Raw genomic sequence first — 16581 nt, forward strand, 5'->3', positions numbered from 1 at the left:
TCTGCCTTAAAAATAATGACATGAAAGATGTTAAATTGTTCTGTAGAGCTGAATCCACCACCTTTCACATCATGTATGGTCATCTGATCAATTGCTAATATAAAGAAATTAAACCTCATTACGGCTCCTAAATATCCAAATAAAATATATTTGTGCTTCCACAATTATTTTCAAGGAAAAAATACAGTTTATTACAGCTCTGGTTACAGCAAGTTATTTGCAAAGGAATGTAGCAACACTGTTATCAATAGGTCAGATGGGTCAAGATACATGCAGTTATCTAATCATACAGGTTGAAAACAAGCCTCCAGTTTAGTCAAACTTATTTTGGAAGGGAAACAAAATACTTACAAGTTATTTCCAAAACTATTCCTAACACTTTAATCAATCAATTCAATCAATTTTATTTATAAAGCCCAATATCACAAATCACAATTTGCCTCACAGGGCTTTACAGCATACGACATCCCTCTGTCCTTATGACCCTCGCAGCGGATAAGGAAAAACTCCCCAAAAAAACCCTTTAACGGGGAAAAAAAAACAAAAAACAAACTTGTGACTTGTGCTTGTCATAAATGTGCATTGTTATGGTCTTTTGGTAAAACCTCCAAATAAAGTGGTAACCAATCTGGATTAACTGTTGGCTTGTTTGCAACATGCACATGATCATGTTTGTTGTATTAGCGACAACCACATTGTCACCACAGATACAACCAATAGCTTACAAAATAAAACCCACGTTTTCCTTTAACTGTGTTAACTTTGGTCTGAGCAACATAAAAAGTTTTCCTTTAAGGTCAGAAAGTACCCTGTGGCGAGTGATGCACATATTGTTCGAGGTCACTGTTTTTTTGAAGGTTAGAGAATGAGGCTTTAAAGCGGAACATCACCCGAATAATTTCTGAGACTTGCAGCAAGGTTTTTAAAATAAGAGTGAGTAATGCTCAGCTCTATATCTCTAACTACTGCCAGTGTGCCCTGTTCACGGGCCAATAAAACTGGCTCCATGGCCAATGCTGAAAATATTCTCAGCATGATTCAGCAGATCTTTTTGTCTTATTTCAGCTGTTATATAACAACTATTAATAGCTTGAGTTTAATGCCTCTCATCGTCTGGATTTTGGTTTATGTGATGACCAGCATAGCGTAAAACCATCATGCTGATATTAAATGTTGTAGCTGGACATCAAGTGATCAGAGTGCTGAAGATGAGAGGAAAAGTTTTGGTTTTTAAAGAAAAACCTGACAGTCATTAACTGTTTATGCTATAAAATAAATAAAATATACATAAAATATTGTCAGAAACTGTAATTTGGGTTCATCTTCTTGTTTGATGTAAAAATGAATCCAGGTGATCTGACGAGAAGAGTAAATGTCACCCTGCTTCCTTTTGCACTTGAGCAGAGCAGATGTTGAAATGTCACCAGCTTAAATTAGGGAGCATACCTGTAGCACTGGCAGATTCATTTGACCCTAATTTACTGAACAAACGGTCAGGTCCTGGTTTTCAGATATAGTCTTCTACATTCACGCTTTGCAATGCCATTGCATGAAAATCGTTTCACACTTTTGAGAGCTGTCAAATGGCATGAAAAAAAGCTAACTGCAAATGTTGAGGTTGAGACTCGTGTTCAAATTACTATTCATAGATGTATATTAATAGGTTGATGCAGACGTTTGTGATATGGGTGTTAAGTTTTCATTTACAACAAACAATGTTTCCACTAACTGTTTGAAATCAGAGCACAGTCGCACAAGAAAAAGAAGACCCCCACCCCCAGCTAACAAACCTTGTACTGTCTAAAACAAAAGTAGACCTCAGGTTATAGGCCAGTTATTCACCACACAGGAAGTCATTTTGGGTTACTGCAGTGGGCTGCTTAACGCCGACAGTCAGACTTGAAGCAGCCCAGGTGTTTCTGTGTGTCTCTGCGAAGGAAAGAAAAACTGCACGCTATCTATTTCTGTAACCAAATAGGCAGAAATTGCTGGACACCCACTGAGGCAGTTGTGCTCGTTGTACAAGTCATCTGAAAAGGTAAGTAACTGCTGTTTTTATGAGTGTGTAGAAAAGCCGTAGAAAGTTGGCCTGTTGTAAAAATAGATGAAAGTGACAAGTATGTAAATATAAAAAAGAGGTAAGCTTTGAAATGCAGTATTTCCTGCTAGAGTTGAGAATCCTGCTTTGATTAAAATTCAGTTTCTGTTTGCTCTTAGGTTTTAGATCTAATGTAATATATAAACTGCAATGTGCAGTCATCTCGTTTTATATGCAGTTAGGGTGTGTGAATTTGGTTTTGGAGGAGCATTTTGCAACAAAACACTATAAATCAGACTCTCCATGCAACAAAACCTTCAAAACTCATCTCTATAGTGCCACGTATATAAATACAAATAAATATATAAGGTATATAAACGTAAATGTCTCGTGTTCGCTCTAAATAATCGCTCAAATGTCTTCACGACAATTAAATGGAGTGAATGAATACTTTACAGCAAATTAACTTGAAAAAGATTATGGAAACACACTTATTTTTAATATGCTACAAATATCACAACTTAAGTAACAAATACCAAACATATCTGGCTTTCAAAAGAGGTGTTTAAATACATATTTACTGCCACAAAACAAACTAGCAGATGACTAATTTCACACATAAAAATATCTATGTTAATGCCAAGATAATATTACCAACAATAGTGAGAAACATTTTTGGAAAAATAAGCTACAGTATGTCTCAGTTTGATCCCTGTTGATATTGTCTCTCCCCTCAGACTGAGCTTTTCTCGCTCTCTGCTGCTGATAGTTTCTTGATGCCCGAAGCAAAGCCAGGTTACAAATCCTTAAGTAGTCTGGTGGTTTGAGTTGCCACAAATCCTCTCCCAATTTCCATGGGGCACAAGTTTATTTTCCAGACTAACTGCTCAACCTCAGACGCTAGCTCCAAGTATCTAATCTCCTTCCTCTTCATGCGTCTCATCCAACACCACTTCCCATGGCCCGGTAAGCTCTGCAAAGTAGACAGACAACCCCGCTGAGTGCTGGACCACACTGCCAAATCCAATACTGTGTTTGATTCTCTGTTTTGGGACTCCGAGTTGGTAGCCTGTAATGTCTCCTGGCATTTTCACAATCCCTGGTCCTCGCTTAAATGTCCTAACTTTCTATTTTGGGCAGGTTTCCTTCCTGCTTCCTGTTTTGTTTTCCTTCACGGCCAAAAAGGATTCAAAAATAAAAACCTGTCAATCAAAAAGTGATTGATTGGTCCTGATCCTGTGTTTCTCCTTCTCTCATTGTCTCTCTCCCTGGAAACATGATTTTAAAATTGATTATGTGTCTTAAAACGCTCAAATGGAGGATATATGACAGAGACCCACGTATCAGTCTCAGTCCTCTTTTCACCATTCAGATTCAGGTCAAAACACAACAGTTACTCCTGGAGCCAATCTCAACTGACATTGGGCGAGGCGCAGGATACACAAGGCCGACACACATAGAAACAGACGACGATTCACGCTCACATTCACAGCTACCAAAAATATATATAAATAATATAATCATCTGCACCTGTATGTCTTTGGACTGTGGGAGGAAGCCAGAGAACCCAGAGAAAAACTCACGCTGACACTAAGAACATGCAAACTCCACACAGAAGGGCCCAAGAGGGGATATGGGTTAAACCCGGAAACCTCTTGCTGTGAGGCGACAGCGCTAACCACTGTACCGTGCTGCCCTGTGTGTTGGTGGACCAACAAAATCGCTTTACCAGTCATTTTGCCAGTGGTGGGTGAACAACATGACCCAGTTACTTTAAAGAAATGTTCTTTTCACCACTAGCTGTAACAGTAGGCATAGGTGGTTTTCTTGACACACACATTACATCAACATGCTCTTCACTGCTAGGAGTGGCACTAACGTTAGCTTGCTGCTCCTGGCCTGCATTTAATAACGCAGGATTTGATTGTCGAAGGCGAAGCTCTGTTGTGTCATCAGCGTGTTCTCTTTGTTTTGCTCCTCTGGAGCTAGGTCAACATTATTGAAATGTAACACTATTTAGACAAGCTGTCACCACAGAAAAGTAAGCAGGCAGGGAAGAACAGGAACAGGTGAGCATCACTGAATGCCACCTGGATAATGCAGTTTATTTAGGGCCATTATGAATCACCCAAAGAACCTGATATACAGCAGGCAGGAAAGAGTTGCACAAGAAAAAGTCAATGTAGGAGTGCTAGTACTACGAATCTGTGAGTACCCACTTGTCCATTCAGAAAAAAGGAAAACTATGTATATTTAAATGAATTTATTGTGTAATTGTCATGTAATGTGCTGGCACAACATCTATTTTCTACATTATGCTGATGACATCTAACTTTCTCTTAGCAAGGTAAAATAAATTATATTAATTCACTGCTCTGCTCTGTTGAAGCAAACTATGTCACTGAACAGCAGCCACTGTGACCACAAGTGACAACGAGACAGTAATCTACAGACCTTTCATTGCTGTTGTGTTGCTAGGGGAACAGATTTGGTCCCGCCTGTTTATTTCCTGTCAGCTACTAAAATAACAAACATGGCGACATGAAACACCAAGAGGCCTGTTTATAATATTCATGTTGTCTGTCTGTATCTCTCCAGATATTTGCTAACATTAGCAACCTTAGGCCACTTTTCATACAAGAACAAGTAAAGCTGTAAATGCAAAACTTCTGACTGTAACAGGTTAAACAAGGATGTGCTGAACCGTTTATGAAACAAGCTTTTAGTTTGAAAGACGAAACCTGTTATTTTAACAATTACACAAAGTGACAAAACTGAAACCTTAACCACAAAGAAAACAAACCAGTAAGTGATGTTGTTCTGCTATAATTATATCTATATTATCTTATATATTAGTTTACATAATTAGAATTACATTGATTACTTTTAAGGTTTACAACATTGTTAATATATCTTGTAATGCAAGTCTGCTATTAATATTCTTATTGTGATTGGTTTGATAAAGTTTTTTCATCCAAAGCTGTAAAAGTAAAAGCTTCATATGAAGTTAAATATTTTTTCCTTACATAATACAGGTAAATACGTATTTTTTTCGTCACAGCGTTCCCCTTAATTCAGATTTTACTGATAAGCAGTCCTACTTAAGACAGAGACTTAATTTTAATCACATTAGGATGACTGACTAATCCTGGAGGCTCAGTGGGATGTTGATTAATGAAATATATCTGCTTTTATAAAATCAGCATCTGCCCTTCTTGTGTTATAAATAAAATAATACATCTTTCTAAATAAAGATATTTCACAATAAATGTATTTTCTTTCCACTGAATGATAAAACTCAGATCAACAAACTGAGCAGTGAGGTGCCACAAACAGCTCTGTTCAGCTGTATATAAAGATCTCATTCTTCTGCATGTGCAACTGTTAAGCAAAGTCCAAGGACAAATTGTGTTGGAGGGCCACATTCTTTAACAGAACGCCAAACTAATGATGTTTTTCATTTTTGTTTCAGCCCCTCGTTAGCTGCAGAGAGAGAGGCAACAGCCATGAGTCTGCTGTGATAATGGTGAGTTATGGTGCCCGTATCCACAGCATTTCCCCGATGGTTCCACATGAATGTTCCCAGGGGAAGCTTTGGGAGTTTGCAGGCTCCCTCTGTGTAATTACCTTTTAGCGCAGGAACGAGGGGAGAGTGAGATTCTGCTCTGTCATTGTTAGTGCACAGCAAGAACAGTGCAAAATTACTCTTTGTATTTTTTATTATGATTCATGGGTTAGTTTTTGGGTGCATTAATATTCATTTTGAAGTTGAATTATGAAAGTATATTTCAATTTATTTAGTCTTACTCATTAATACAATAGTCTCTCATATTCACTGATAAATAATAATTTAATGTCATTTTTAAGTCATTTTTACTCCACATAAATGTCTTATTGAGGTTATGATTATTACATGCATACTAAGCTCTGACAGTGAGACAGCATTGGCAACAGCTTACCATCCCCTTCAGATACTCGTTATGTACTTTCTATGCATCATTCGGTCACAGTGTTTCTTAGAACTGCAGCACAGAGCAATGGCACGAGGTGTAAAGTGTGTTCTTTTATATCATTTTTCTGGCTTTAGGCTCTCTCACCTCAACTTCTCAAATCACATGAAATCCTTTCAGGGTTATGCACTTGTAATTCTCTCCATCTTTAACAAGGATGAGGTTCATATGCTCATCACAAATGAAAATTCAAAGTCATAACAGCAGTAAAGCCTTTAAGTCAGTCTGTACTGAGTTTAAAAAAAAAAAAAAAAAAAAGGTTCCCTACCAATAACTGTCATCCTCTTGCAGGATGATGACAGCCTTCTCTTTTGGTTGATTAGATCCCCATAGCCATCTGCAAGTGAGCTTGTTCCATCTGCAGCCTCTAAATAGAGAGATGGGTTAGACATTTTCAGCACACTGGGCATGGATATGCTCAATGTGAATATATATAGCACAAGAGCAGAGGAATATTTTTATTAAATTCTTAATTCTCAATGTCTGTTTATGTGGAAAAGTGGCCATGACAGCAAGTTTTAAGTTTCTTTTGCTGGAATTTAGACATTATATATTATATTATATCATATTATATTATATTATATTATTATTATATTCATTATAAAGTTTTCAGCCAATTTTGGACTGTTATATTTGCCATAGCAAACTTTTGTGAAGTCAAAATCACGATGTACAAATGTTGACATTGTTCAGCTTTAATAGGCAGTTTGAGTCGCTCATAAAACCTGAACTTGTGCTTTATTTAGAAAAGACTTTTCCACTGTTTGCGCACAAACAAGCATCGTTTGAATCACTGTCTTTCAAAATAAACTCTTGGAGTTCATCATAACGCCTGAAAGCAATGAAACCTAGACTCCCAAAAAGAGACACGTCCTGCCTCTGGCGACATGTTCGTGGTGACACTGCACCTGCCGGACAAAAACATCAATTTCCTCTCAGAGAAAGCCAATCTGGACTCTCTTTTATATTACCAAAGAACCACTTTTGACGCGAAGCCCGTTGCTTTTAAATTTAATGATTAAATTGGCTGGTTTGATTGGCCCCTGATTGATTCACCCAGTGATAATATATTCATCTCAGTCTAACCCATTTTTCCAGCTTCGCCACATCTTAACCAAAATACACAGTCACACCGCACTTCATGTCATGTGCCATTAACATAAACAGGAATAGAAAATGTTAATTATTCAACAGTTTAACACTTTGTCATCGCCTGTCACGTTTTCTCTGTGACTGGCTGTAAATGCGTGTAAATGTGTTCCTGTCTGTGTGACCGTGAGTCTTTAAAAAGGAAATCCGGGGCATCGGTGGCTTAGTGGTAGAGCAGGCGCCCCATGTACAAGGCTGTTGCCGCAGCGGCCCGGGTTCGAATCCAGCCTGTGGCCCTTTGCTGCATGTCACTCCCTCTCTCTCTCTCCCCCTTTCACACTTGTCTGTCCTATCAATTAAAGGCCTAAAAAAATAAAATGCCCAAAAAAGGAAATCCATTGGAGATAGGCAGCGCGTTATGTTGCAGCACCTCATTATAGCTTCCTGTGTTTATCAATGTTGTATGTGCTTACAGGATTTAACACAAGCTGTCTACTCAGAATATATTACTGTATCTGACTGTACGTAATGAGCAAGAAGCAGCAAGACTCAAAGGTGATTGCAGGCTTAACTTGTTTCATTACTGTTAAGGCAGATTAGCACATTTGTTTCAAATAAATCAATTAATGCAGAATGAGACTGTCATCAAAAGTCTTTCTCGTCTGAAACCACAGCGACACACACACTTTATAAGAGCGCAGTGTTCATAGATGAAGATGAAGTTTGTCTTTTGTACGTTCAGTATCTCCAGTTTGAAAATGCTGCAATTTCCTCTCCACAGGAGCGCAACAGGACAGGCAGGAAAAGAAATCAAAGATGCTGTAACCATAACAACGTCACAGAGCCTGAGTACGACGTGGTCGATGACCAAGAGGAAGTGCTGCATGTGCGCATACTTCCTGCGAGGCCCATACATGATGAGAGAGAGTATGCAGGTAAGGAAGACAACAATGACTCCTCACTCACATTCACACAGCTTTTCAGTTCTGGTTTAGGTTACAGATTTTAGCCTGGCTTTAATTTCATTTAGTTCTAACAAATGTACAGTCGAAATTTTTTTTCTGTGTGTAGCTTTGATGACAGTGACACTGAGAGAACAATAAACCACAAAGTTGCCGCATTGGTTGCTCAGCAGGCTGAGACTTAGCCTGAGTAATTCTGTCCATCTGTAGGAGTAACCTGACCTTTATTTTTTGTCCCCACCCATCTTATTCTAATTACTCCTGTCTGTCTTAAAGGGACAGGTCACCCTGATGCCAAAAAAAGCACCAAAACATATATGAAAACTCAGCAGCAATGCCTCTTTCCATAAATCATGACCTGGTTAATCAAGATAATCCACGGACCTTGTTGCAAGCTGTTAAATGAAGAAACTATGTTCCTTTTACTGAGCTACAGCCATCTGTATCACCATGCAGAAGGTGTAGCTGTGTTGGAAAAACATTGAACTTATCACTACTCCTACTCCCAAATGGAGTTCTAACAGCTGCAACATGTTGAATGTAGTTTGTGGCTGTTTGTGTTGTGTGATGCGCAGCTCTGCTCACATTGAACACAGGCAAATTAATGTTACACCAGCAGACAGACAAGAGGACAGAGAGCAGCGTGATTGCAACCTGTTACAACGTCAAGCGTGAGCTGAACACAGGCAAATTAATGTTACACCAGCAGACAGACAAGAGGACAGAGAGCAGCGTGATTGCAACCTGTCCTACTAATATCAGTAATTTTCCGTTTAACCTTTGATGTGTTGAAGTTTGTTTTACCAGTCAGTCATTCATTACTTGTGAATTTAATGTATAACATTATGCATTACGCCATTACGGCACAAATCCTAACTAGTAGCGACCCAGCTTGCTAACATTAGCTAGTGTTATTAGCCCTACTCTGTACAATAACTGATAAGCACTACAGATGAGTTGCGGATTTATTTCTTTATCTTCGGGGACTGATGACTACACATCAAATAGACAGTTTATTACCTGGCAAAAAAAAACAAACTTCAACATGTCGTTATAAGTTAAACGTTGTAATCATCTCGGTGTCTGTCCCATGTATTTCGTCTGGCACAATTCATGACAGGATATATTGCTTGGTGAGTGACCATCGGTTGTACACTACTTCTCACGGTGCGTTATTGGATACTTTGAGTCCACTACATAGGGTATAACGATTCCCACTATACATTCGGACAGCACAACAAAATGGCAAACTCACTATATAGTGAATGATAAAGTGATTAGTCGGTGATTTTGGACACAGCCTGTATCTACTGCTAGCTCATTTAGCACCACTGTGCTTGCTATGGCTACAGCTCAGCCAAGGAGGACACCACTGACGTTTACAATTTGCACAAGTGGTGCTCCCATGAATAAATGCACATTTCTTAATGGGCAATGATACGGTTGGTGGGTGTAGTTTGGTGGGAAAAACTGTTACCACAAGAAACTGCTCACTACAAGGTCTGTGGATTATCTTGAGTAACTGGGTCATGATTTCTGGAAAGAGACACTGCTGTTGAGTTTTTCAAATTTGTTTTATTTCACTATTTTCTTAATTCTTTTTTTGTCGCTTTGAGCATCACAACACTTAGTAACTCACACCTAAAAAATATATTTGATAAATAGCACCGCAGGTAACAGGTAAAATATGTATTTTTGATTTTTGAGTAAACTGTCCCTTCAATCTAGCACATAAAATACGTACATAGCTTCAACTTAAAAAAGTGTTTGCATTACAGCTGACACAATGAAAGTGAATTTGTTTCATTTTCCTACACAGAAAGGCTCTAGTGAACATAATTAGAATGAAGCTGAATGAAGTGCAGGCACAAAAATAAAAGCTCCACCACAAACTGTAGTGAGCATGAAAAGCAGTTTGTATCTGAGAGAAAGAGAGAGAGGGAGCTCATGCTGAGTGAGCATGATCTGCCAGTGGGTCTCCAGGGCCATCTGTTGGCTGAGTCAGACTGCGGGAGATTACAATTATCCAGGAGCCGAAGGGGGAGAGAGGGAAGCATGTAGTGTGAATAGACTCCCTTTACTCTCCTGCATGGATGTGGCCCACAGCCAGGGGCCTCACAGCTGCACGTCTACAACTTTATACTGAATGTGGCTTTTAAATTTGTTCACACTTGGAGTGTTCTCCCTCTGTAATCAATACAGTCTGCTGCTGCAGCGTGCTGCTGGGACTGGCAACGACCAAGTTACAACAATGATACAAACTCATGGAGTGTTTAAACTCTCTGCTTACACTGGAACTACTGAAACTACTATCATTACTGTCATTGTGAGAATGAGGGCATCACAACTTCCTTTTGCTTTCAAGACAGGGATCCTCCAAGATCATCGTCCTCTCAGAGCCTTTCATCAGTCTCCACTGTAAGCCTTCTGTTCAGTTTTCTTTTGAAGTAAATGCTTCATTGGAACTGTACTATTATCAATGTCCACTTATACTTGGTGTGCTCTCCACTCCATCAGGGTACCGCCAACACGCCCCCAAGGCAAACCACACATAATACAGGTAAAGTAACAAAACTCACAACAGCTGAATTTGGATTATTATGGTACAGACATTTTGAAACTCACTGGAAATCGACTTATTCTGTCATTCAGTTATGACAGAGCATTGGTTTCCTATTAGATATATACTTATATATCATAGTATAGTATATTATACTTATCTTTTTCATGCAAAAATTATTTGTATAGTAACTAAAGCTATCAGCAAGTGTAGTGCAGAAAAATGTACAATATTTCCCTCTGAGATGAAGTGGAGTGCAAGTATAAAGTGGCATAAAAAGACTCAAAGTACAGGTACATCAAGTCTGCACTTTAGTACAGCACATGAGTAAATGTACTTATTACTCGTCACCACTGCAGCTTTACGACTTCTCTCTACTTGGCCACAGGCTGCTGCTCAGCAAAGCCACACAGGGTCACTTTAACAGCATAATTCAGATTTAACATTAAATTAAATGGCTCTGTGGAATGTGAATGGGTTGCTCTTCGTATTGAAAACACTGAAAACAGACACTAAACCACCTCTGCAGGGCTTTATAGTCTCCTTAAGCCCACTGTATTGGTTTTACGGCACAGTTAATGCATGGTTCAGTCTTTTCAACATTCGTGGGCAGCTGGTCTCAAGAAAATAGCTCTGGTAAATCTCCTGTACACTACAAGATGCAGACGCAGACAGTTCACTAAGCAACGAGCTAGTAAACACAATCAAGCATCTTTCAGCTAAAGACCAAAACATTTGTCTCAGTTCAGTTCAGTTCATCTCATGTCAATACTGTTATTTTGATTTACCCAACTTGATTGTTTCTATCATTATGGTTTATTTACTTCTATTTTTGTAAGTCAATCTTTACCTTTTTTTTTTTTTTTGCATGGTGTTCAGGGAGCTCAAAACCGTACCTACAAGCTCTACTTCACAGTAAACATACACCATACATAATTACCTGTCTGCATGCTGTCATTGTTTTAAACACAGGACCTGCAATAAATAGAGACCTGAAGCCAGGCAGAAAAAAGACCAGATTCGGTAAGACAACTTAACTTCCCTCACTTTCACCCTCCTCTGGCCTCAGACGCAGCCCACATATTCACATGTTGCTCTTACAGAAAAGAGGCCTGCACCTTTGCCGCCAGCAGACCAGGTAAACATTTACAGCTTGGTGTATCATTAACTCTGCTTCTGTTTCAATAAATCATGTTGATTGCAACTCATATAACAGATGATGACTTTTCTCTCTTTCTAATATCACAGCTCTCACACAGGTAATTTACTCTACCACTATTCAAGTTTTTAAGTAACCCAATGTTGAGTTTGAATGGATTGTAGATGGACTTACAGCTGAAGTCTGTGTACTTCCAGGCACTCTCCATCACCTCCACCATTTATCTCGGAGTTAGTGAATCACTTGCCCGGGCTGACTCTACACGAACCCTGCAGGAGGAAGTGAGTACTGTTTTGCTGCAGGGCATGAAGCCAGTCGACAAGACCATCACTTATGGTTGTTTGATTTAGCTGTAGCTGAGTTTGACCCTCCCCTCCTCTCATTCTTCAGTTGTACATCCTTGATTCTTCTCCTCACCTTCTCTCTCTGCTTTCACTTGAAATGAGTGAGGAGGAGAGGAGAGGAGTCAAAGCAAATGGCATTTAACAAAATAAGACATGCGTGAGTTGAGGCCGTCATTTTAAAGCAAAGTCAATTAAATAAGGCGTGACACACAGCTGATGATGCAGCTGTGTGTCACGCCTCTTTCATACGTCACAGGTGCCAAAAACACCTCCGCAAAAGGATACAAATGTGCATCCGAGAACAAAGCTCCTCTGGCAAGCCTCCTCTCTCCTCTCTTCTTGCATTAAGACCTCCTTTAAGATTGATTTCTGGTTCAAAAGCAGGAGGATGGAGGAGAGAGGAAACGAGGACGCACAAAACAGAGACATGAGAAAAGCTCCTTATATGACCCTCTGCTCTATGTGAATGTTGCAGAAGGAAAGGAGGCCCTTGGCGTTAACTGTGTGTACAGTGTAGCAGTGGCGCCATCTGCTGGTTAAAAAGATAATCACAGAAAGCATATTTTGATGTTATGTTTAACTAATGTCCCCTTTTTCATTTCAGTGGGCAGAAAGCAACTAGAAAAGTAAGTAGTCAAACATGCAGCATTACTGTGACAGCTAACAAATTATGTGTCAGGTTTTCTTTTCGTTCTCATTTTGTGCAACTTCTTTACCTATTTCATTAACTGTTCAAATTCTTACACCAGTGATACTCAACTTGCAGCCCATGGGCCAGATTTGGCCACAATTGCCTGCTGACCATTTTCTAATTCTCAGTGAAAATCAACTGACTAACACTGGGATTTTTTTTGTTAATATAATTTTAGTGTAAATAAGGTGCATGAGAGCATAAAATGCATGCCAACAGAGGTCCAGGCTTAACTGTAGGCCTAATGTTTATTTATTAACTGCCCCTGGCCTCCTGTCATTTTGCAAAAGGAGCCACTGGGCAAAGCAAGAGCTTCTCTGTCCTACCCTATGTCTTGTAGTAGTGTCGAGTCTGGTGTCTGCAATCCTAAAATTATGTTTTTATCTACATGCTGCCAAGTACCAATCTTTTCATCGCTTTCTTCGCTATTTTCATTATAATTCTGTTGATTATATTTTATTCTAGTGTTGTCAAAATATTGATTTATTGACACATATTGATTGTGAATATTTGAAATGGTTTCAGTACTAATTGTCGTCAGTTTCAAGACACCAACACCAGCTGCAACCTCTTGCTCTCTCTTATTGTAAATGTCATCAGGCTGTTCTCTGCTACAGTAGTTGTTGTTTGTCACATTATAGCTTTGTTATATCTATATTTAAATCAGTTTTAACTTCATGCCCTCAATGTGAATTTTCACAGTGGCATCGAAAATGATGTCAAATATTATAATATATTATAATATATATATAATATATACAATATTCTTTAATTTATTGTGTAGAAGTTAGAAATTCCAGTCTTGTCAAACTTCTTTATTCTACACAATCAAACTTGTAACTTGACTAGATGTGATTCCTTATGTCTTGCCATATTGTTTTTTTAATCAATTGTCTTTTTAATACTTCCAATAGGCAGAATTCAGCTCACAAACCAGAGGTAAGAGCTACATAAGTGTGAGTGTAACATTTTTGGTGAAAAACATTGTGATGGTTGTTGATTGTTGAATGTTGAATGTTTTTTTTAGGTCTACACAGTGCTGAAAGCGATCCATCCCTTCATACCCATTACAGGCATTCCTTGGATTTGGAAAGTCAGATTATAGACACAAGGTGTGACTTTCATCTCTTAGACCTTTCAGGACGATTTTATCATGTTATGTCATGTTTGATTTACTCCTGCTTCTTTTGTTTAGGTCACAACAAGATTTCGGTAAGTAATGTCACAGATCATCAACATCATTACACAGTCATTGATGAAATAAGTCAACATTAACGTCTACTTAAAGAAAGGGTGCCATCAAAACGTCATCACCATGAATGGCCTCAGACTAAAGAAGACTTTGACCAGCATGACTTTGTTCCAAAGGAGAAGCCTCAACAGGTAAACTCTCTGCTGCGTAATAAAGCAAAGAAATAATGTCATTATTAACTGAACTCTGTAATGTTCAGTGAACAACTCAATCACAAGAAATGTTGGCATTGTATGTTTCTGAAAAACTAACTACTGATTAGTTTTATTTGTATTTATGTAACGGACACAATGAAACTTAATGTCTCAACAACATTGAAGTTAATTTGTGGTTATGTTTAGGCACAAAAGACACTTGATTAAGGTTGGGAAAAGATCATGTTTTGGCTTAAAAAAAATCCAATTTGTTGGCACTATCTCAATATTTCAGTTAAAAACAACTGCTTTTTGTGGCACAATCCCTGCTAGAAATGCAGCGTTTTTGAGGTAAGAAAAACAACCACTTATCGTGGCACTACCTCAGTGGAAAAACAGCAACATGTCGCTAACAAACATCCACATTTGGTGGCTAAACAAACAAAGAGCATTTACTTAATTTAAGCACAATTTTGAGGTACCTACACTTTCAATTTAATGCTACTTTATACTTCTAATGACTACATTTGTGAAGCAAATATTGTACTTTTATTTTCACTACATTTATTTGACAGCTTTCATAACATGCTTCTTTACATATTTAGACTATAAATACAAAAAGGTATTTGGTAGTATTAAATGTTATGGCTGTATGTGCCCTGTGCTGCTGTCCCTTTTCCCTCCATTGTAGTTCTGCCCAGCTCATTACTTATCGAGGTGCATTGCACCTGGCATGGAGGAGGTGCTTAAGAGCTCCTGTGTCAGCAGCCAAGGAGAGAGGCCTCTGGCGTGGGGACTGCTGGTCCTGCGGCCTGATGGGGAGCTCTTAAGCACCGCCTCCATGCCAGGTGCAATGCACCTCGTTAAGTAATGCAGCACACCTGGGCAGAACTACAATGGAGGGAAAAGGGACAGCAGCACAGAACACATACAGCCATAACATTAAAGTAATAAAACATGGCCTTGTCAACATTAAAGTAACGCACACATGAATGCATCGCTGACTATATTAAATGTGTCATTCTGCATAATAAGTACTTTTACTTTTGGTGCTTTAAGTACATTTTGATGCCTTTTGAGTCAAAGATCTGATTACGTTTTCCATCACTGGTCATATCTGGCAGACATACTGTGAAGACTGGTACGTTGGGGACTGTACTCGAGCAGATGCTGAGCACGCTTTACACCTGGTAAACAAGGTACTGTATCTCTTCTGCTATCAAATATATTCAAAAAATCATATGAATATGAAGCTAAACTTCTTTTCACATTGACCACATTAGGATGGAGCATTCTTGATACGAGATTGCTCCGTCAACACCAACAGTGAGCCCCTGGTATTGGTTGTGTATCACGAGAAGAAGGTTTATAATGTAAAAATACGATTCATCGAGAGCACTGGCAAGTACGCCCTGGGAACAGGACAACGATCAAATGATGTGAGTGGATTTTTTTTTTCAAGATGCACTGTAACAAGCACTCTCTCCATTATATTTACTGAAGCTCGCATCTTATTTCTCCCCAGATGTTTGACTCTATTGCAGACATCATCAAGTTTCACTCCATATTCCCAATAATACTCATCAGCGGGAGAAATATGCCCTCAAGCAAATACCCAGAAAACTGCGTGCTGACATTTCCAGTAACGAGGAGGGATGTTGACCAGCTGCTGCAATAACACATGAACCATTCCAGCACAGATTATCTGTTCAGTCCCATCTGGTTGTAACCCACAACATCCACTGAGGTTTATCATGAGCATGTTAGGGAAAAGCTCGCTGTGTATACAAATTGTTAAAGTGTTTGCCTGTGTCAGTGAATAAAAAGATTTATCTAAGTCTACAAATAAATATTATTTTCATCATCACTTAATCTGGTGATTATTCTTGCTGAAATCTTTCATGTACTAACAATCCAAAACACAAAGATAGTCACTTTATAATAATACAAAACAGAGAGAATCTGCAAACTCTCATTTGTGAAGCCAGAAGCAGCAAATAATTTGTCATATTTTCTTGATAACTTTACCAAATTAACAAAATAGTTGATAATTACGTTTCTCTAAGCATGTCAGAATTGTGAGACTTGGGCTACTAGATCAAAATTATGATTCAGTAAAACAAACTTATAGTAAAGTAAGTCAGTAAGTACCACTTCTATGTCTTCTGGGTAAGGTTTTCATATAAGCCTGTACAAGTTTCTACCACACCTTACATGCACATTTTAAAACATCCCCCCACCCCTTTTCTTTTGTAAGTATGTGTGTAAAACAGATAAAATAAATGATGTATTTTTATGGATTAAGCCACTGTACAATGTAGTAAAAATGAGCTCCACCTTAA

The 16581-nt window shown here is 38.6% G+C and overlaps 1 protein-coding gene and 1 long non-coding RNA gene across 2 annotated transcripts; one reads left to right on the forward strand and one right to left on the reverse strand.

Moving 5' to 3' along the window:
* Positions 1–1857: 1857 nt before the first annotated feature.
* On the forward strand, positions 1858–16100 carry LOC125894905 (cytokine-dependent hematopoietic cell linker). The gene is made up of 17 exons (XM_049586586.1): positions 1858–2038; positions 5511–5564; positions 7919–8072; positions 10465–10517; positions 10617–10659; positions 11632–11682; positions 11763–11797; positions 11908–11918; positions 12016–12099; positions 12767–12788; positions 13768–13792; positions 13881–13965; positions 14049–14065; positions 14142–14236; positions 15364–15438; positions 15523–15678; positions 15765–16100. Exons 2-17 carry the CDS (start codon positions 5562–5564, stop codon positions 15915–15917), a joined length of 1062 nt encoding a protein of 353 aa, XP_049442543.1. The 5' UTR covers positions 1858–2038; positions 5511–5561; the 3' UTR covers positions 15918–16100.
* LOC125894906 (uncharacterized) lies at positions 2772–12042 on the reverse strand. The gene is made up of 3 exons (XR_007450123.1): positions 11993–12042; positions 6317–6415; positions 2772–3011 (listed from the first exon to the last, which is right to left on the reverse strand). It is a non-coding gene; the product is annotated as an uncharacterized LOC125894906 (long non-coding RNA).
* Positions 16101–16581: the final 481 nt, after the last annotated feature.

This window comes from Epinephelus fuscoguttatus, linkage group LG9, assembly GCF_011397635.1.
Source record: "Epinephelus fuscoguttatus linkage group LG9, E.fuscoguttatus.final_Chr_v1".
Lineage (NCBI taxonomy): Eukaryota > Metazoa > Chordata > Actinopteri > Perciformes > Serranidae > Epinephelus > Epinephelus fuscoguttatus.

What these genes read in the sequence shown, in the direction of transcription:
- LOC125894905 (XM_049586586.1), top strand. An exon ending in ATTCAGCTCACAAACCAGAG is followed by an intron (nt 13,793 to 13,880) that starts GTAAGAGCTACA and finishes TGTTTTTTTTAG; the next exon opens with GTCTACACAGTGCTGAAAGC. An exon ending in CTTTACACCTGGTAAACAAG is followed by an intron (nt 15,439 to 15,522) that starts GTACTGTATCTC and finishes TGACCACATTAG; the next exon opens with GATGGAGCATTCTTGATACG.